Source organism: Scyliorhinus torazame, chromosome 3 (assembly GCF_047496885.1).
Source record: "Scyliorhinus torazame isolate Kashiwa2021f chromosome 3, sScyTor2.1, whole genome shotgun sequence".
NCBI lineage: Eukaryota > Metazoa > Chordata > Chondrichthyes > Carcharhiniformes > Scyliorhinidae > Scyliorhinus > Scyliorhinus torazame.
In genome coordinates, this window is record NC_092709.1 from 216,099,947 (window position 1) to 216,122,502 (window position 22,556).

At 44.5% G+C, this 22,556-nt stretch overlaps 1 protein-coding gene and 1 pseudogene across 7 annotated transcripts in view; both read left to right on the forward strand.

Annotated features, from left to right (window-relative positions):
* The window catches only part of micu3a (mitochondrial calcium uptake family, member 3a), a 223,157-nt gene that overhangs the window by 163,127 nt on the left and 37,474 nt on the right, over window positions 1–22,556 (forward strand). For all 7 annotated transcript variants that reach the window (XM_072496845.1, XM_072496841.1, XM_072496846.1 and 4 more), the window contains 2 exons: window positions 6,892–7,000; window positions 10,598–10,755. In XM_072496845.1, coding sequence (XP_072352946.1) covers window positions 6,892–7,000; window positions 10,598–10,755 — 267 coding nt within the window. The remainder of the gene's footprint in view (window positions 1–6,891; window positions 7,001–10,597; window positions 10,756–22,556) is intronic.
* Window positions 12,810–14,399, forward strand: LOC140409573 (medium-chain specific acyl-CoA dehydrogenase, mitochondrial-like; annotated as a pseudogene).

Consider the following 22,556-nt stretch of genomic DNA (forward strand, 5'->3'; position numbering starts at 1 on the left):
GAGCTCCAGCCACTATAATCTGTCCTGATACTGTGGGCCAGATTTTCATTACCGAAATTGAGTTGGGAAATTTTGTGTGATTCTACTATTTTCATTCTGGCAAGGGAGTGTGAAATGAAGTCGGACCTGCTGTCTCCGACAGAGATTGGACGCGGCCTTGGTTCTCCGAGATTTCATCTCCGTAGTTAGATTACAGTTTATGCCTTCATCACCCCGCTCACTTCACATGCTCCCTCCATGCCAACTCAGTGCAAATTCAAGAATCCATTCATCCCCATGGCTCTTTATAAGCCCATGCCAACTCAAAGCCCATCGCCATTCCCCCAGTATACACTATGTACAGAACCAATGAATCCCATAGGAACAGTGACATGTGTGAAACCATATAAAACTATTGTGATGAATGTAAGAGATTGTTATATTTTATATTTGTTACAGTAATGTTATTATGTCATGTGAGAGTACCTTTAAGAAATGGGTGTTTATAAATGGGTGTGTATGAAAGGTAAGTGGGAGGAGGAGTTGGGAGAGGAGATCGAAGAGGGGACGTGGGCAGATGCCCTAGGGAGGGTGAACTCTTCCTCTTCATGCGCGAGGCTCAGCCTCATACAGTTTAAGGTGCTGCACAGGGCACACATGACTGGGACAAGGATGAGCAGGTTCTTTGGGGGTGAGGACAGGTGTGTTAGGTGCTCAGGGAGCCCAGCAAATCACACCCATATGTTCTGGGCATGCCCAGCGCTGGAGGAATTTTGGAAGGGCGTACCGAGGACGGTGTCGAGGGTGGTAGGATCCAGGGTCAAACCGGGCTGGGGGCTCGCAATATTTGGGGTGGCAGAGGAGCCGGGAGTGCAGGAGGCGAAAGAGGCCGGAATTCTGGCCTTTGCGTCCTTGGTAGCCCGGCGAAGGATTCTCCTTCAGTGGAAAGATACGAGGCCCCCAAGCGTGGAATCCTGGATCAGCGATATGGCAGGGTTCATTAAATTGGAGAGGGTGAAATTCGCCTTGAGAGGGTCGGTACAAGGGTTCTTTAGGCGGTGGCAACCGTTCTTAGACTTTCTGGCAGAACGCTAGACATTGGTCAATGGCAGCAGCAGCGCGGGGGGTTTACTTTATTTTTGTTTATGTTATTTACACTGGAAGGGTCTGAGGGGGTGTATACACCTGTTGTCTTAAGTCGGGGTGTTAATGTTATTTTATTATTTAGGTACGGGGGGAGGGGTTTTGGGGGTTGCTTTTTTAGATTGTGTTTTGTACTTAACCCTGTTGGGTTCTTTTTTCTTATTTTGTTATTGATATTTTATGAAAACCTTTAATAAAAATTATTTTTTTAAAAATAAATAAATGGGTGTGTATATAAGTATCTGTAGTGAGAGTACCTTTAATAAATGGGTGTTTATTACTGCAGTGATGTCAGAGAGTGGGTGGAGCAGGGCTGTCTGTCAGCTTTTTACTTTTGTTTTAGGCTGTTTGATGCAGGGTGTGTTTTGCTTTCAGTGTTGGAGCTGAAGCCAGACAAAGCAGGTGTACTGCTGTTCTCTCTGCCATGAAAAGACCATCTCTTGATCATTTGGTGCATTCAGACTTATAAATGTTCTCAGTAGTGAATGTAAACCTAATGTACTTCTGTTAAAAGGTGTTTCTTTTGTCTTCTAGGCGTTGTTTGGGAAGTTATTGAGGATTACTTAGTGTTGTAGCCTTTGAGGTTGATTTTGAATTAATGGTTGCTAAGATGTTCACTGTATGTTTAAAAAAGGTTAACTTGAGTTCATAGAATAAACATTGTTTTGCTTGAAAAAATACTTTTCCATTTCTGCTGTACCACACCTGTAGGGTGGGCCATGTGCTCCACATACCACAAGCTATTAAAATTGTGGGTCAGGTGAACTCCATGATACACTTTGGGGTTCTCTAAACCCTGGCTCATAACAATTAAAAAAACCTGGGGTGGGACTTTCCGTCCCGCCGCACCCATTTTCTGGTGGGGTGCGGCTCTGTTGACAGCGGGATCCTCCATCCCGCCAGCTGGCCAATGGGGTTTCTGTGGCCATCTTAAATGGCCTCACGCAAAGAGTGATGGGAAATGTGGTCAAGCTTGGGCACAGACAAGCTGCAGTTTATATATTTGCGAACTGCCGCCCAGACTGTGGAAACTCACACCTGCAAATGGTCCATTAAAGGCAATTAAAGGAACAATAGGACCATGTTGCTCATCACAACATCTCCCAGACGAAGCGGCACCAAGTTCTTGCTCGGAGCACTCCCCAGTTTGGCCACTGAGTGACCACCCCAAAAGTGATGTGGCAGCCCCTGATTGGATGTGACTGATCAGAGGGCGGAGCCCTGAGCAACTGATTGACAGTGACCCAGAAACCACCCACAAAAGGGGTGGAGAAAACTCAACGGTTAAAAGGCAGCGCAGGCCTGCATTTCTTTCTCTTTTGGACTTGCTCTTGCGCCTGACATCCGACTTCACAATAGCTACTGACATCAGCCAAGTTCAAGGGCCCGCGGCATCTACCGAAAGACGACAATCAAGCACAGACAACCTACCAGAATTCCAGCCGCCAGAAGTTAGAAAACAGATAAGGCCATATCTACTCTTTATCTGCTGGTCATCTGGAAGTTAAGTTAATGTCGTTTAAGCATAATAGTTATAGTCTTAGTGTGCATGAACGCATGATTACTTAAGTAAATAACTTTGTGTTTAATAAATGAACTCTGATTGAACTAAAATACTTGTGCGATTATTTGTCCACCATACACATTAACACACACTGATTATAAAAGAGCAACATTTCCTATTGTGGGCACCCCAACGCCGTCGGGAAATCCGCGGGCAGGAGTGTGCTGCCGACAAAAGGGAGGATCACGCCGACGGAGAATTTAGCCCATGGTTTTCAGATGCATTTTTAACGCCAGTATGTCTGTGAAAGTGATTAAAGGCTTCTAAATGAGAGACAATCCTTGATTTTGCAGGGGAAGCGTTCTGATGATAGATTTGAGAAGCATTTATTTGTTTACAGAGAAGTGGCTAATGGAATATTGTTTTGTTTTGGAGGTCCTGGGGTGTAGATAATTCATGCGATGTATTGTATTTTGTCCTGGATAATTAGGTCCTGGACTTTCCGGGCCAGGATTCTCCGATCCCCCGCTGGGTCGGAGAATCTGTGGGGGGCGCGCGGGAATCGCGGCACGATGCTCCGATGCCGGGCCGTCGATTCTTGGGCGCCCGCGGGATCGCCACTGTGCCGGTTGGGGGCCATTGAAAGCGCCCCCCCCGGCGATTCTCCGCGCCTCGACAGGCCGAGTGCCCGCCGAGTTCGGCCGAGTCCCATCGGCGTAGGCTCCCTATGGTACTACCCGGCGGGACCTTGGAGTTCTGGCTGCGGGGGCCGTCCTGGTGGGGCGTGGGAGGGTCTGACTCCAGGGGAGGGGCCTCCATGGTGGCTTGGCCCGCGATCGGACCCTACCGATCGGCGGGCGGGCTATTTCCGTGGGGGGCCTATGTTCCTCCATGCCGGGCCCCTGTAGGGCTCTGCCATATTGTCCAGGGGCCGGCGCGGAGACGGGAACCTACGCGCATGCGCAAACTCTCGCTGGCCATGGCACGCATGCGCGAACTCGCGCCGGCCGCGGCACGCATGCGTGGACCCCCGCTGGCCGTGGCCTGCCGGCTGGAGCAGCGGGCGCCGTATTAGCCCCCTGGAAAGGGGTGAATACCTGGTCCCGGAGGCCCATCGGCGCCAGAGTGGCTCGCACCACTTTTGATGCCGGCGTCAGAACTTGGCTGTGGGATCGGAGAATCCCGGCCCTTGTAGGAGGAGATAGAAAAATGCCTTATGCTTTGGGTAGAGATGATGCAATTAAGAGGAGGAACCAGGTCTGTATGTAGTTTCAGTTTGCCATAAGATTTAAGTCTGTTAAGAAGTGTCTTTCAGTTTATTCCTGAAAGGTTCTCTCCAAGGATTCTGCGCAGAGAAAAGCAAGTCAACCTAATTGTTAACTTTATTTATAAGGTGTTAGTTGAACTATATTGATTTGCTCAATTGAAATATAGAGTGGCACGTGTAGGGAGTAAGATAAAGTTTTTTCTTTTACTTAAAAACTGTTGTATCTGTTATCTCTAAAGCTATTTGTTTATTGCTAATTATGTTAATTGTGTGTTTAAATCAATGTTTGTATTAACAGAAAGATACCTAATAGTCCGTGTTATCACTTCTGTGATGCAGTCATCTTTCCTCACAGTTTTACAAATTGCAATTAGTTGGGTTCTCATCGGGAATCCTACCACGATGAAGAGGTGTTTTTTAAATGTAAAAACTGGTGTTGTTACAACGCTATAAAAGTGTCAATCAACCAGACTACAACAGAAGCCCAAGCATTTGACACCTCTTAACCTTGTGCAAAAATAAATATTGAACCTTGACAAAAAGATCATGAAAAAACCCAACTTATTATAACCTCATGGAGATATCAATCCAGCAAAGTCAACAATTACCCGCATCTTTAATCTCTGTGGTGCAGACAGCTGAACTGGGTCTCCACCCATCATGGAAGCTTCCCTTCAGTTGGAAATGCTTAGGAGGCCTGTTTGGATGCAGCTTCCCACTATTTTTCCAGCCCTACCACCTCCAAGCCCACCATCACAGGGCTGGGAAAATTCAGCCCAATGGGTTTATACAGTTTGTATAGTGTCTCAAATCTGGCTATCCAAAAACCAGAGTTGTCTGAAAACCAGACATTTTTTTTTTTAGAAAGTGCCATGCATCACTTTTAATTGGGTAAATTTAAAAGAAAACCTAGCTGCATAATTCGGCTGGTTGCTACATTGGCACAGTGTGGCACCTGACTTATCTCCTTCACCACTAGCATACCAGTCTATTCCCATGCTCTGAGCAATCCTTGATGCCTCCTGACCTGGTCTGAAATCCGGATATTTTCGGTCTTGAGTTTTCCAGTTTTGAGGCACTGCACCTGTATTGACAGAAAACCAGGGTCAGAATTTTATTGGGCGTGAGTATGCCTGATCTGAACTCAAGTGAAACAACATCAGGCTCGCGTCCCAACATCATGTCACCCTCACATGATATTATTGCATTTTTAATGGGTTTGATTGCCCTTTTAATTGCCAGCGGGCATATGTGGGAGTCAGAAGCTTGCCAGCTGACAATTAAAAGGGCAATTAAGCCAATTAAACATGCAGTTGTCCCAAACTTTACACCGCCTGTTTTACGCTTGGCACATGATTCAGTTGGCCAGGTAGGTGGCGTTCACATTTTTTCATCAATCCTGATCCACGGCAGGATAAAAGGCTCAAATTTTGTGCGTTATGTATTTACAAAAAAGAGCCTCAGTCGACTTCCCAGCATTGGTTGGAATGATTTATGCATGACTCTCAGCAAACTGTTCAGTATTCACCCATGTCAATTTTGACCTCTCTTGATAGCCCCAGGATGTTTATTTGACTGATTCCTGTGGCATCCCATAGTAAGGACTCACCAGGTTCTTCATGCTGCTCGCGGGATAGATCTGCATCTGTGTTGTGCCTATAAAACTACACCACATCTTGAAAGAGTGACTATCGGGATGTCAGCATAAAGATTTGAGTGTCTAAACTGATTGAACAAGGTGAAAGAAAAGAGGAAAGTGAAGAAGAAGAATTGATTTAAAACCAAATGTTTAAAATTGAAAGAATCAGCACTGAATTCAAACATTATTCTTTGCAATCACCTGCTTGGTTCATAAATCTGTGTAATAAAATTAATCCTGATGAAGTGGCAAAATCACAACATTCAGATTATTCTATAGGCAAGTGTTTTCTGAAGCAATGGGAGCATGTTTCAGGCTAGCTGACCCTTAATTGACCAACCAATGTGAAATTGCGTTCTTTCGACCGCATGGATGGAAGTGAACACCAAGGCTGCATCAGCCCACAGTGATCGGGCTCACCGACCAAATATCCTAGTCCAGGAGTAATTTGTCTGCCGACCCCTCAATCGGGGATGGTGCTTGGTTTAAAGAAATCTAAAAGCACAAAGAATGTAAAATTTCTTTTTAATGTAATGTTCCCTGCTTTTCTCTTTACCTTGAGTAAAATGCTGCATTTTCAAACTTTTCCTGTGGAAGAAAATAAAGTATAAAGCAGAAATTATATTTCTTTGATATGAAAGTCATTAACACGTGTGAAAATTGTGCACTTCTTCTTAGCTGGTGTGTTCTGTTCACAATGGTACTTAACCACACCAAAAAAGCTGGATGAAGATGTTAATTGGCTGTGGTTCTGTTATTTACTTAATTCTTGCAGTTTTTTTGAATTTACCATTTTATTACAAAAATACTTACTTTAGAAGTTATTTTTTCTTAGATTTTAGCTTGCTTTCTTGGCTTCAGAAGCATATAAATAAGGTAGTGGCTGATGTTGTGCAATATTCTAAAGGTTGAAATTTTCAGACAAACATGAGCAAATCTTTTATTTGGTGTCAAAAGTCAAAAGATCTGCCTTAGAGGGCTATGTTTATAGACACTAAAAGTTGCCTGAGCGCTGTAAGTAAACAATTAGTACTTGGCACTCATTAAAGAGTGTGTTTTTTTCCAAAATTTTATTTCAGTTGAATTGTGTTAAAAAGAACAGGTGAAAGAATCTTTGACCTAATCTGTGGAAAGTTTACTGACCTTCAGAGATTTTTCACTGAGTGATCATCCAGTCTAGTATTAACCTTCTATTGCTGGGTCATATCACACATGAAGTGTTAGATATGGAACCGCACAACAATAAATCAAATATAGTGCCCAATCAGATACAATTAAAGGCCTGTTAATTGAAACCTATATACCACTTGAGTCACAAAATGTTTCACTTATTAATTATTATATATTGTTTTGTTTTAGGGCATCACTTTTGATGAATTCAGATCATTTTTTCAATTCCTGAATAACTTGGAGGACTTTGCCATTGCAATGCAAATGTATAATTTTGCAAATCGATCAATTGGGCAAGGTGAGTAAAGCTGTATAATACTAGTACATTGATTTCAGTTTTTTTTTAATTTGTTCATGGGACATGGGTGTCTCTGGCTGGGCCAGCATTTTTGTCCATCCCTAATTGCCCTTGAACTGAGTGCTTGCTAGGCCATTTCAGAGGGAATTTAAGAGTCAACTACTTTGTTTGATTTGGGGGAAAATAATTTTATGAACCTCCCAGTTCTTATGGAGAAAAATAATTTTCCTACAATTTCACACACTATAAGATTGGCCTTATCAACAACCTCATAAATAGGCCGAAGCCATTTTCTCAATGAGCTCGCTTGATGCTGAAATAGTGTACATCGAAGCCATCCTGCAGGATAACAGCTACCATGATCAGGTTATTGCTCGCTGTATATTGCACAAATTCATGAATGGGCCAGTCTATCACAGATTACCCTGGAGCAGTAAGGTGTCTCAAACTTTTGAGCAACAGTTGAAACTGGCAGTTTGACACTTATAATCATGCAATATCAACACGAGTGGTATTCTCCAATAGCAGGGTGCTACCATCAAGCCAAAGAGCCTGTCTCACAAATGAGTAGTATGGTATATGGCTTCCAGTGCTGACGTGATGCCAGACATGTAGGCTGTTTGTTCCAGCAACTGACAGATCTTATAAAACAGCACGTCTCCTCGGCTGATCACAACAGACACAGTACTGACCATACCTAACCAGCCCGTGCCTGCAAAACGCAAAACATAGTACCTAATATTAGATGCGATTGTGTGTTTGGTAACATTTGCTAAATAATCCTAATTGTGCTAAGAATTACTGAAAATTAATTTAAGATTAGGAGTCGGGATTAGTAGTCAAGATATGTCGAGGGACAGGTAATATTGAGAAAGCAGGGGACTGCAGAAGAACTTGGACAGGCTAGGAGAGTGGGCAAAGAAGTGGCAGATGGAATACAATGTAGAAAAGTGTAAGGTTATGCACTTTGGAAGGAGGAATGGAGGCAGAGACTATTTTCTAAATGGGGGAAATACTTAGGAAATCAGAAGCACAAAGGGACTTGGGAGTCCTTGTTAAAGATTCTCTTAAGGTTAACTTGCAGGTTCAGTCGGCAGTTAGGAAGGCAACTGCAATGTTAGCATTCATGTCGCGAGGGCTGTAATACAAGAGCAGGGATGTACTTTTGAGGCTGTATAAGGCTCCCTGGTGAGACCCCATGTGAGTATTGTGAGCAACTTTGGGCTCTGTATCTAAGGATGGATGTTCTGGCCTTGGAAAGGGTCCAGAGGAGGTTCACAAGAATGTTCCCGGGAATGAAGAGCTTGTCGTATGAGGAACAGTTGAGGACTCTGGGTCTGTACTCATTGGAATTTAGAAGCATGATGGGGGATCTTATTGAAACTTACAGGATACTGCGAGGTCTGGATAGAGTGGACGTGGAGAGGATGTTTCCACTTGTAGGAAAAACTAGAACCAAAGGACACAATCTCAGACTAAAGGGACGATCCTTTAAAACAGAGATGAGGAGGAATTTCTTCAGCCAGAGGGTGGTGAATCTGTGGAACCTTTGCCGCAGAAGGCTGTGGAGGCCAAATCACTGTCTTTAACACAGAGATAGATAGGTTCTTGATTAGTAAGGGGATTAGGGTTTACGGGGAAAAGGCAGGAGAATGTGTATGAGAAAAATATCAGCAAAGATCGAAAGATCTGGCGGAGCAGACTCGATTGGCCGAGTGTCCTAATTCTGCTATACCTTATGGTCTTATGGCTCGCAGTGTGGCTCACTTATGCAAGAAACTCCATATATTCACACACCTGACCCTGTCCTTTGCAGACCGAAGGAGGATGGCCAGGTATTGCATCTTCCTCAACTAAACAAAAGCTTGGGGAACAGCCATTCCCCAGTTCATTCTCCATGGCAATGCCTTGATCAATCAAAGTAGATCTGCCTGGTTTTAATTTGAACAAAAGCTTGGCAGTTAACTGTTGCTTGGTGCATTCTCCATGGCAACGCCTCTACCCATCAGAGCCAAAATCATCTCTCTGCTTATGAAGTATTAATTGTTGTTCGCTTAATTATTGGTATTCTTGTGAAGTGTCCTGAAGAGTGCAAGACAAAAACCTTTTATCAGCAATGTAGAAGTTCTGTACTACCAAACATCTCAAAAATAATTTTGTTCAGCAATTCATTTGAACCTTTATCATTTTATTTGCAAGTAGGCTTTCCTCATCAAAATATGCTTTACGTAGTTAATTTTTTAGCTATGAGCATAATTTTAAATAATGAATAGTGAGGCAATTGCAATGCCTTTTCGCATTATTTTGTAGTTTTACAATGATGTCTGAAGTAATTGTTAACTTTGACCTCATTTTGGTGTCTCAGGGTTTTAGAAAATATAAAACTGCATTTGAAGCCCATTTTTGGCTAAATTGCGATTTTATTTACAAAGCTACTTCTAATAAGTCACATTATAGAAATTACGGTACGATAGCACAGTGGGTAGCACTGCTGCTTCACAGCTCCAGAGTCCCAGGTTTGATTCCCGGCTTGGGTCACTGTCTGTGTGCAGTCTGCACGTTCTCCCTGTGTCTGTGTGGGTTTCCTCTGGGTGCTCCGGTTTCCTTTCACAAGTCCTGTTGTGTTGTCCTAAATGCTGTTAGGTGAATTGGATATTCTGAATTCTCCCTCTGTGTACACGAACAGGCGCCGGAATGTGGCGACTAGGGGCTGTTCACAGTAACTTCATTGCAGTGTAAATGTAAGCCTACTTGTGACAATAAAGATTATTATTATTATTATTATTATTAAATGTGCTGATATTTTTTTCATATTATACACAGACTATTTTTTAAAAAATGTTCTTAAGGTTATATGGTTAGTGGCCTGAATGTGGTAAATAGAAAATGAAATAGTAATGAAGTTGATAATGATTTGACCAGAAAATATATAACATCATTTGGCTCACACTGCAGTAATGTCAGTTTTGGTAGCAAATTGTGAGGAAATGCAAATTAGATAAAAGAATGTATCTTGTGTGGTGTGCGGTGCAAATTAGCTATTTGTGTAGAAAATTGCCACGGTAATTAAAATTTAATATTAAGTTTTATCTCTTCCTGAAAGTTTGACTAAATCTTGGAACCACAGTCATATTTCAGATTGCTGAGATATTTTTTCATAAACAATTTGCTCATCATATCATATTTTCCTGGATGTAGTGTGTATATAATTTCTGAAAAGGTTGCGTTTCTCTTAAATCCACCATTATATTTGCAAAACAACCATGTGGGGTTTGCATATTCTCCCCATATCTGCGTGGGTTTCACCCCCACAACCCAAAAGGTGTGCAGGTTAGGTGGATTGGCCCTTAATTGGAGAAAAAAATAATTGGGTACTCTTAAGTTTTAAAAAAAATAATAAAAAAATTTGCAAAACATTTATACAATTTTGAAGGTTAATTTTCATTTTATACTATTTTTTGGTATTGAAGTTATTTTTTAAATTTATGTTTGTAATTTAGAAAATTTAAAGAGGTTGTTCACTGGGTTTTCAAGCTTTGTAATTTATAAGAAAGATGATTTCTTATTTTTAATTCTTTTTTTGGCATGTATATACAGATGAATTCAAGCGTGCTGTGTATGTGGCCACAGACCTTAAGCTTTCTTCACACTTGGTAAATACAGTTTTCAAAATCTTTGATGTGGACAAAGATGATCAACTAAGTTACAAAGAATTCATTGGTGTTATGAAAGATCGACTGCACAGAGGATTTAGGGTAAGCATATATATTTTTATAAAAGATTAATGGCAAATTGCCTTGAAAGAATATTTGCTTATCTTTACAGCTTAATAGGTGATAATTACCTTAGAATCTTGCAATCTGAAAACGCATATTACATCATTAATGCATTTGAAAACAACTGGAATGCCAAGCACGTGTAACTGAGGTAAACAGTAGCACTGCTGGATTAGCCCAGTGTTATCTCAAACCTCTATTTAATGTTTAAACTTCCAAGGATACCTTTAAAAAATTTTGTCAGGTGAGTAACCATTTTGTTTTCAAATCTTTTATTCTTTGAAAGTATGGGCTCTTTAAGTGGACCATCCACTGTTGACATTCAAAATCACTCTGAAATGTTTTTTATTATGTTGTCTGATAAAGTCCCATTACTGAGATACAGTGACTTTATAGCTACGTTTGATCTTGTAATCATACTTAGTAGAATGGCTCTCTTTTTAAAAATAAATTCCAAAAGACATTCCGACAGTGGTTTCAATTTAACATTGACTCCCTAGAATCTCTACTGTGCAGAAGGCTAGTGATTCAAAACAAACCTGTTGGACTTTAACCTGGTGTTGTAAGACTTCTTACTGTGCCCACCCCAGTCCAACGCCGGCATCTCCACATCTTGCAGAAGAAGGACAATTGGCCCATCAAGTCAGTACCGACCCTCTGAAAAAGCACCGTACCTAGACTCACTCCCGTGCCCTATCCCTGTAACCCCACCTAACCTGAATATCTTTGGACTGTAGGAGGAACCCGGAGCACCCGGAGGAAACCCACGCAGACACGGAAAGAATGTGCAAACTCCACATAGTCACCCAAGGCAGGAACCAAACTTGAGTTGCTGGGGCTGTGAGGCAGCAGTGTTGACCACCGTGCCGCCATATGTGGAAAAACTATATTTAAAAGAATATAAATGTATGATTAATTTTCCAGTTTTAGTCTCCATATTTAAGGAAAGATATACTTACATTGGAGGTGATACAGCAAATGTTCATTAAATTGATCCCTGGGATGAGGGTTGGCCTGTGATGAGGCTGAATAAATTGAGCCTATATTTTCTGGTGTTTGGAAGAATGAGAGGTAATCTGATGAAAACTACAAAATTCTGAATGGGCTTGATAGGGTGGACGCTATTTTTCTGCTGATCAGTGTATGTATAACATGGGAACGCAGTCTTTGGATAAAGAGCCAACCACTTAAGACAGTCATGAACCACGCTGCTGGTATCTGCGAGGGTATCCCAGCTTGAAACACCAGTTCGCGGGGGGGTGTATAGTTTTTTTTTTCGGAATAATGTGAGGAGCCACGTGGAACCCCAGTGAGAATAATCAGCCCAGTAATTGTGTAACAATTATTAAAGACTATCCCACCAGCTTTTCAAGGCGAAGTTCATCTCCTTGCAATAAAAGGGTTACTAAACCAACGTCGCTAGCATCCACCGCCAGTTTAAACTGCTTGTTGTAATTGAGTGCTGCTAACACTAGGTTTGTTGTCAACACCGTTTTTAAAGGTTGAATGCTATTTGACAGTCCTCCATCCAGTTAAAGGGCAGGTTCTTCTTTAAGAGCTCTTTGAGTGGTGCTACCATACTGCTAACGTTTGGCATAAATCTAAGGTAGAATTCGTCTCATGCCCAGAAATTTTACAATCTCTTTCCATTGGTGGGTTTTGTGAGGTCCCAAATGGCCTGTATTTTTACATCTCTTAGGGCCATTTGACCATGTCCCACTGTGTATCCCAAATATGAAATTTGGGCCTTAGCAAATGCGCTTTTTGCTAGATTCATCACAAGATTGACTTCTTCAAAGCAGTCAAACAGTTCCATTAGGTGGTGTAGATGTTCTTCCCAACTCTGGCTGAATACCACTAAGTCATCAATGTATATGATACAGTGACTCAATTCTTGAACCACTGTTGGTGAGCCTCTGAAAAGTTTCGGGGGAGTTCTTCAACCCTAACGGCGTAACTTTGAATTGTTCTTGTGGCAGAGATCTTTTCCCTCTCAGTTAAAAGTCCAGGCTGTCCGGCGGGTGGAAGCAGCGATGTGGTTCTAGGTTGAGCGTGCGCTGAGCGTCAGTGTCCGAGTTGGCTTGCGATTTCAGTCAACCATCAGGGCTTCGGCAGCTGTATTGAAGGCAAGCCCAGCAGCACCTGGGTTCAATTTTGAACTCACAGATGAGTAGAAAGAGTTCCAGATCACAACACGGAAATTTGCTCGTAAGGATATGGTTCCTGCAGCTGCCGATATGACAGGCGTGGGGCGTATCCTGTTTCACTTATTTAAAAAAAAAAAATTTAGATTGCCCAATTATTTTTTCCAATTAAGGGGCAATTTAGTGTGCCCAATCCACCTACTCTGCACATTTTTGGGTTGTGGGGGCGAAACTCACGCAGACACGGGGAGAATGTGCAAACTCCACACGGACAGTGACCCAGAGCCGGGATCGAACCTGGGACCTCAGCGCCGTGAGGCAGCTGTGCTAACCACTAGGCCACCGTGCTGCCCTTCCTGTTTCACTTATGAAGAGAGTATGGGAGCTGGGTCTGATGAACACACACATCTCCGTGAATTGCGGTGGAATGGGGCTAGGCATCTTTGATTCCTGTCTCATAACTGAGGAAATAGGATACGGTTGTACTGGCATTCAGACTGCAATCGAGGCCAATTCACTGGAGCAAATGCCAGTCATCCTAGCAGGCAATGAGGAACAGCAGAAGAAGTACTTGGGACGAATGACAGAGGCTCCGCTGATGTGTGCATATTGTGTGCTTTGACAAAGGGTCATCTGGACTCGAAACATTAGCTCTTTTCGCTCCCTACAGATGCTGCCAGACCTGCTGAGATTTTCCAGTATTTCTCTTTTGGCAAGGCTGACTTTTTTTTTCCAGCCCTAAAGCCTCTGCCGGCAAGGCCTTCACTGGTTTCATTATGGATGCTGACTCTCCTGGAATCCAGATTGGAAGAAAGGAGATGAACATCGGTCAGCGATGCTCAGATACCATAGGCATTGTCTTTGAAGATGTGCGAGTGCCCAAGGAGAACATCCTCGTTGGAGAGGGGGCTGGCATCAAAATTGCAGTGGGAGCGTTCGATAAAACCAGACCACTGGTAGCTGCTGGAGCAGTTGGTTTAGGCCAGAGAGCTTTGGATGAAGCTACTAAATATGCTTTGGAAAGTTACTTGCAGAGCATCAGGCGGTTTCCTTCCTGCTGGCGGAAATGGCTCTGAAGGTGGAATTGGCCCGGCTAAGCTACCAGAGAGCGCCTGGGAAGTGGACATGGGGCGGAGGAACACTTACTACGCCTCCATAGCAAATGCCTTTGCAGGGGACATTGCCAATCAGGTTGCCAGTTGCCGTTCAGATATTTGGAGGCAACAAGTTTGACAATGAATAGCCTGTGGAGAAACTGATGAGAGATGCTAAAATCTACCAGATCTATGAAGGCACTGCTCCGATCCAGAGACTGATTATTGCGCGGGAGCATATTGAGAAATACAAGCAGTGAAGGAACCGTGCGTTCAGAGTCCAGTGCTAATATTGTAATCTAACTATGTATCCATCAATGGTAAACAATGCAATTCTAATGCAATTTGCCACTCCACACAGCCCTCCTCTTTCTATGCAACTGGGAAAGGGGCTGAAGCATTAAAACCCATTGCTGCCCAATTGAAGTTTATTTTCCCGATAACAAAGCCTTTTTTCTATCGACTAACATTTTCTCCAACTGTCTTAAGGTATGCAGGTTAGGTGGATGGTTCATGCTAAATTGCCCCATAGTGTCCAAAAGTTAGGTGGGGTTGCTGGGTTACAGGGATAGGGTGGAGGTGTGGGCTTTCAGGGTCCGGTGTCGACCCGATTAGCCGAATGGCCTCCTTCTGCACTGTAAATTTTATGATTTGATGAAAAGTATTTGCTGATAGCCCTTTAGCAAGTCTATTTTGATGACAAATTTCGACCATCCAATGCGTTTGATGCAGTCTTCCAAATGTGGAATAGGAAACAAATCGTTCTTATCTATGGTATTCTCCGGCCTGTAGTCCACGCACAGTCTCTGGGTTCCAACCGATTTGAGCACCATGACGATACAGGAGCTCCAATCACTGAAACTCAATTCAATAATGTAATTAAAATCATAGAATCCCTACAGTGCAGAAGGAAGCCATTCGGCCCATTGAGTCTGGACCGACCTTCAGAAAGAGCACCCTAACCTGGGCCCACTCCCCTGCCCCATCGCCTTAACCCTGCTACGCCACTAAAACTTTGGACACCAAGGGGCAATTTAGCATGGCCAATCCACTTAACCTGCACATCTTTGGAAGAATCCAGAGCACCCGGAGGAAACCCACACAATCTCTCTGTAGTGCAGTTTTCTGCAGCCTTTCTCCATTTAAATAATATTCAGCTCCTTTATTCATCCTACAAAAGTGCATAACTTCACATTTTTCTACATTATATTCCATCTGCCAAGTTTTTGCACACTCACCTGACCTGCCTATATCATCTGTAGAATCTTTGTGTCCTCCTCACCACTTGCCTTCCCACCTCTTTTTGTGTCATCCACCAACTTTTAAGCTCGCACCCACCTATCAAAATGACTAGCTTTGTTTAACCCTTTTGAATACAATGTGTGTTTGTCCAGACTGTTTTATTACGGCTTGAATCTTTTGTTTGTAAGCCTCAGCTCCTGATCACCCAATATAGCTTTCATCACTACCTCATAGTCCCCAGACCTTTCCTCTTAACAAAGACACAGAAACTTCACTAGCCCTTCCTACACTTTCAGTCTGTAAAAGTAGGGTTCAAATGTCTTGTGGCAATTTCATCTGTTTAGCTATTTCCTCAGAAGCAGAAAAAATGTCTCTGCATCCTTTTCATCAAATTTTGGGAGAGCTTGTACGTATCTGATCATCTCCCGACTAGTTTCCTATCCAGAACCACCTTCCTCCGCCATCTCTCTAACCTTTTGATTTCTGCTGCTTGTGTGCAAAGTTTGAAGTCTCTCTTTCTCTTTGTCTTTTTCTTCTCATGCGGCTTGCCCCATTTCTCTTTTAAAATCCCTTTTCTTTCCTCCCATTATGAATCATGCTCCCTTTCTCTTTCCTCTTTTTCCTCTCTTTCATCTCTCTTTCCTCTTGTTTCTGCTCTCTTTCCTCTCACTCCCTCTCTTTTACCTGCATTTCTAACTTCTTAATTTCTATGTCTCTTTGGAATTGAAGCCTAGCTAATTCAATTTCCTTACTTCTTGAAATATTGGGTACAGCCAATCGTGTTTTTAAATGCATAGCTATGCTTTCAATTATCTCAGCCTCCTTAGCCCCTGTAGATAAGACTGCATCCAATTTAGCTGTCAGTTCCATCAGTTTGCTTTTAGGCACATTTTTCAAACTTGCAATGGTTACATTGTCTACTTCCACATAAGATCGAGCTGGAGAAAGAGCCCTTTTTGCAGCCTTCTTGCTTTAAATAACACATTTTCACTTGATTCCACTTGTTCCTCACTCTTGTTTTGTTTAAAAATCAAAAATTTCCTACCCCCCAAGGAATTAAGCTTTTTTAAAATTCAGGCTCAAGCCCCCAATTTTCTGACACGAACCACGCTGATGGTATCTGCGAGGGCAGCCCAACTTGGAACACCAGTTCGTGGGGATATTAGGTTTTGTTTTTGGAATGGTGCGAGGAGTCACATGAAACCCCAGTGAGAATAACCAACCCAATCATTGTTTAACTATTATTAAAGACTATTTATTAAATTAAAGACAAGACATCTACACACTAACAGGATTACAATACCCAAGTACAATTAAGTATATGAATACTAAACACATACAATTTATGTCGAACCTTGTTCCAAAATATGTCTAAGATCCTTTAACTCTTTAAGACTCTCCTTTCCCCAAACAACATTTAAATTAAATAAATCTATAAATCAAATCTTGAATATAGCTACCACAAAATACAGGGCTGATGATCAAGTCTGGGAAGTGTCTTTTCCTGTCCAACAAAGATATTTAAACTGCCTTTATGAAGTTTTCTGCTCTCAGACTTGGATATAAAACTAGCCTCCTGGCTGAGAGTTGTGGATTCACCTCTCAGGCTGTTGGATGTAAACTGGCCTGTCTGCTTCTGTGTGTTCTGGCAATTATACTATTTATCCCCTTTGATTCTTCATTCTCTATTTGGCTGTCTGCCTCTCTCAAATTCTTTGACTCTAGGTAAGCTCTTTCTACTAATTTGGTGATCGACATCTGATTCTGCCAAGATGTGTGCTAATTTTGTTACTGGGAAAGTCGCATCTCAGCATGGCATTTAAATGCTGGCTATTACTGTCGCTAGGCAGATTTCTATCTGTTGCTGGACAGATCATATCCTATCATGCCTTGCTAAATTTGTTTCACTGTTACTTGGCAGATCCATGAAGGGAATGAAATGAGGAGAAATAACTTCACTCAAAGGGTTGTGAATCAAAGGGAAGCTTCGCCCCATATAAAGAGGCTGCTGCTGGCTGGCACTCTTGCAATTAGAGGAAATGTAGAGTCAGGTCAGAGAGAGGGCACCTCGGATCACAGATAGAGTGCTGGAGGCCTTAGTCAAGGAAGTGAATTGCCATGTTCTTGCAGGAGGCCCTCAGTAAAGCAGTCAGAAAGGAATAGGAGCAGGTGGTCAGGGGAGTCAATCCCTGGAGCTTGGCTCCGAGGACCTGGTGACAGTTCTACAGGAACATAAGAATAAGAGTAGGCCCTTTATCGCTCAAGCTTGTCTCACCTTGAGACAGTTCTCCCTCAATTTCTGCCATGGTTCTTCATGAGATTGAACAAGCACATTTTCAAGTCTAAATTATTTAATTACAGGGTTGCATGACGGGGCATGCGCCTCTAGTAAGTAGGCTGGGTCCCTTGGCCCCAGGGCCCCCAGAGGATGCCCGCCAGGGGCATTGAAGGCCACGGGATGCGGTTGGAAGCAGGTTGCCTTCACCTCTGCTGTGCATCCTGGGGACACAACGAGGCGCAGTGGTGGTGCACGGAAAGCTAAGCAGGTCGAGAATCACTGAAGGGGCATGGGGGGAGAGGTTTTGGGGTAAGGGACGGGAGGGTGTGATGAGGGAGGGGTTGGGAAGGTGTGGCAGCACCATCAAGAGATTGAGACAGTTGGAGATACCAATGTATGGCATTAAAAAAGTTGCTCTTGAGAAATATGACGCCTCTGCCAATTTCTTCAGCAATGCAGGCTGAGCACCAATCCCAATTTCCTGCCCCAGCTTCTGGGCATGGAGGTCCTGGACGCCTCTCCCCACCACCCCTCCCCAACCTCCAGGCATACAACGTGCAGGCGATGGGTGTGAGCAAGCACTCCGTAACAAGCAGGAGTCAGACTATGGCATAGATTGAGGAGCACCAACTCTCTGAAGATTATCATCACCCTCCTGCCTTCGGCGGTGACGGGCTGACAGAGCTGACACAGTCCCATCACCTTGGAGTTATGTTGCTCAGATACTGGAAGGGTAGGACAAGGTGGTGATGGGGGTGGATGGGGTGTGATTACCGATGAAGACATGTCCAATGTGAAGCAGGCGAGGATGAGGGCCTCCCTCGACCTCTGGACTTGCTGGACCCTCGCCAGTGCCACCTGTCCTCCAGCCTCCGGCTAGTCCTGTGGGTTCTCCCAAGCTCATACTCCAGCCCCTCCTGGTCCGTCTCCTGCTCGGAGGTGGCCGCATGTTCCTCCTCCAGTACGTCGCCCCACTGCTGTGCCAGGTAGTGGAGGGCACAGGAGACCACCACAAAGCGAGGCGGGTCCTCCAGGGGGTGTATTGCAGATGGCAGTGCACCACCAGAGCGGTGAAGGCATTAAATGGCATTTTGAGGAATCCAGCTCAATGACAGCTGTGCTGCGAATATGGTGGTCTCCTCGGAGCTCCCCTCCGAGGCGCCGGCACTGTCGGATGAGGATCATGCGGGGTAATGGACATGTGGTCAGTGGGAGGGATGGGTCATTCTGCATGGCATTAACAACTCGCGTGTGTCAGGTCATCTGGGTGGGGACCAGTGGATCCTCGCCTCTGTGCCGTACGTGACCTCCAGGACCCCTTCCTCATAGGGGGTGAGGGCTCTGATGTCAGGCACACCGCCGCCCGTCTGGACCCTCTCCTGTCTGTTGTATTCCAACTTCTCCTGCAGGGAGGAGACACAGAATGGGCACTGTGAGCCGTAGGCGCCGTTCGTTGTGGGAGTGGGAGGAGGGGAAAGGGGAGTATGGGGCGGGTGATGGGGTGAGGTGAATTGGGAGTGAGGGGAGCGGCATGGGTGGCACTGCTAGAAATTGGTGAGCCAGGGTACACAATGGTGCTGGGCAGGAGTGGTGCCAGGCACATGCTCGGGGGTTGGGGGTTTGAGGTGGCAGGCAGGGCCAGTGCCAGAGGGCTGATGGCAACCCACCAATGCAGCCGGTGGAGGTCGTTGACCTTCTTATGGCACTGGGTGAAGGTCCTCCTGGTAACGCTCTCTGAGCTGACGCCCGCTGCCACTTCCTCCCAGGTGGCACTGGCTGCCCTGCGGCAGACCCTCGGGGGAACAGGGCATCCCGTCTGCTTCCCATAAAGCATAGGCTGGTCTCCTCAGTGGCATGGCTGGGAGCTGTGTGAGGTTGCCTGTCTAGGAACGGTTTAAGTGCTGCTCCCCCTCGTTAGTGGGGGCTGGCGAGCGCAGTCCTGGCATATCAGCGGGCAGATCATCATTTACGACATGAAGCCCATGGGGCCTCGTTAGGTGGGCCAATTAACATTTTATAGTGTTTATGGCCTCGCTGGGCTGAGTGTCGGGAAGCTTGCCGTAATTCCCGCTCGCAACCACACTTCTCCATTGTATCGCGCCCATCGTCTCACCAAGCTGAAATGTAATTAACTTCCAAGGGAGTCTCCTTAATCAAAACAAAATTATATTAGCCCAAGCTTTTACAATGGTTAATTGCACCTCTGGCTCCGAAAACCTTTGTTGTCTTTCAAACCAAGATTTTTTTAAAAAACATGACTTCAGCAATCAAACACACTCTAACCCACTTCACCAAATACGTATAATCCAATATAGCTGAAATTCCTACATTCATTACATTACAATATTGCCTATTGGTGCCATCAGCAAATTTGGCTATATGGTTCAATATCTTCTCATCTGAGCTGTTAATGAATACCGGAAATATTTGAGGCTCTAACACAGATCCTTTCAGGACACCACCAGTCAATCTTACCAATCAAAGTGTCTGCCCATTATCTTCACTCTCTGTCTCCTCCCGATCAGCTAATCTCTTAACCAGGTCAATAACTTCCCTTCAATTCAAGGAAATTCAGCTTTGGCCTCCTCTAAAGGACATTATTAAATGCGTTCTGTTAGTTCATATAAGTGGCATCCATAGAAATTCCCCAGTCTGCTACTTTCGTCACATTCGCAAAATGTTCAGTAAGATTCGTCAAGCATGACCTACCGTTGGCTCTCTGATTGGCTGAAAACTTTCAAGGAATTTAGTCGCCTAATCCCTAATCATAGATTCTAGCAGTTTCCTGACATAGATGTTAAGCTAACTGGTCTATAATTCCCTGGTTTCCCTCGCACTTAATGAGGCTTGGCTGTTGACCCAGGACAATAAGCGCATTAGCTCAGTAAGGGATTCTGTTTTGACAACTGAAGTGAATTGTTGACTTGGCTTTATCAACATCTTTAACTTCTTTCTGTGATCTCTTTTGTCAATGTCTTAATATTTATTTGAAAAATATTAAGAGGTGTGAAGTGTTTAAAGCTTCTGTTATTGATAGTTTAATTGTATATCTCATGGACATTTTTATAGAGTTTTTTTTTCCCAAAAGAAGATTTGTGAAAGCGTGTTTTTCTCTCTGCGCTGATCCACATTTGCCATTGTTATTAAACGGTTCATTGGTTATATTCATGGTGCAACTGCAGTGGAAGGAATTTGAGTTGGCTTGGAGGGTATGAGGGGCCAGTTGGGGTGGGTTTTTGGTGGGGGAATGTTGGCACGGAAGTGGCAAAGGTAAAACCTTTTGAACTTGCCTTTTGCAAAGTTCCCAAATCCAGACTAGGGGGCCATGAACCCAGAATCCTGGAGAAGCTGACCAGACTCCAAATAAATCAAAGGGCATAGGAATCAATCAGGACAGTGGAATTGAGGGCAAAGATTTGCCTTGATCTTATTGAATGGCAGAGCAGGCCAAGGGGCCTAATGGCCTACTCCTCTGATTTCTTATGTTCGTATGACAGGTGTGAACGGAGCAGCGCAAGAACACTAGTATGGCATAAGACATCAAAGCAGTGGTGATGAAGCAAAATGATTGGCCATATCAAACATTGGAGAGCTTGAAGATGTAATGCACAGAGATCACAGAGAATGTTATTGGGACTTCAAGCCCATAAGATAATTTTTATACTGTGATTGTGGTGTGATCTGGACAGTTTTGAGTGAGGTGGTACATGGATGGCATTTTCAGGATTGTTGCGAAGAAAAGAAGGTTACAAATCAGCAGTAATTAGGGAGGATTGACTGACCAAGGGCAAGATTTCTTTGAGGAATGGTGATGTCAGTATTGAAAGAGAGGGTAGGTGGAGAATCTGGGTATGATTATGTACCTGGGTCACGTACTTGGATATGGTTATATACTCTGGTCAGTATTACTGTAGTGCTGTCGATTCATTTTTCGTGGTATCCATAGTTGTGCATTTGTGAACATAACATTTTATAATATAAACCAGGAAATTGGTTGTATTTATCAACTTCACCCAAACGCACACCCTGCCTATTATAGGGCTTTAAGAGGGTAAACTGAGTTGAATCATCAATCTGAAAATATTTGTATCAATGAACACCGCCCACCCCTGAAAGAAGAACAGTATATCAAACCCAAAGTGTATTGTAAGTTGATACCATGGTAATATAGTTTACACTTCATTTGCTTGATACACTCTGAAATGTTGCTTCCTAAATTCATACCATCAAGTATTGGTCAAATCTGAAAATGCCATCCATGTACCGCCTCACTCAAAACTGTCCAGATCACACCAAAATCACAGTATAAAAATTATCTTGTGGGCTTGAAGCCCCAAATTCCATTGTGCTCCAAAGACGATTTTGGGCGGGATTCTCCGACCTCGCGCCGGGTCGGAGAATCTCCAGGGGGATGCAAATCATGCGGCGGCGCTCTGACGCCGGTCCGCCAATTCTCCAGCGACCGGAGAATCGCGCGGTCGCTGCACCGCCGGTCGGGAGCAGCTCAATGCGGCCCCCCCCAGCGATTCTGCCCACACGATGGGCCGAGTGCCCGCCGAGTTAGACCGAGTCCCGCCGGTGTCGTTCTCATGTGGTCCAACCCGGCGGAACGTCAGCGTTCATGCGGCGGGGGGCGGCCTGGTTTGGGGGGGGGGGGGGGAGGGGGATTCCGACTCCGGGGGGGGGAAGGAGAGGGGGCTGCTCCACGGTGGCTTGGCCTGCGATCGGGGCCCACCAATCGGCCGGTGGGCTTATCCCGGTGGGGGCCTATGTTCCTCCGCGTCGGGCCCCTGTAGGTCTCCGCCATGTTGCGTCGGGAGACAGCAACCCACGCGCATGCGCGAACTCGCTCCGGCCATGGCGCACCTGCGGGGACCCGCGCCGCCTGTGCTGACGCCCGTATCGGCAGCTGGAGCAGCGTGAGGCTCCCAAGTGACATGCTGGCCCCCTGTGCGGCGCAGGATCGCTGATCCTAGGGGCCAGATGACGCCATCGTAAAACCCTCCGGCGTTTACGACGGCG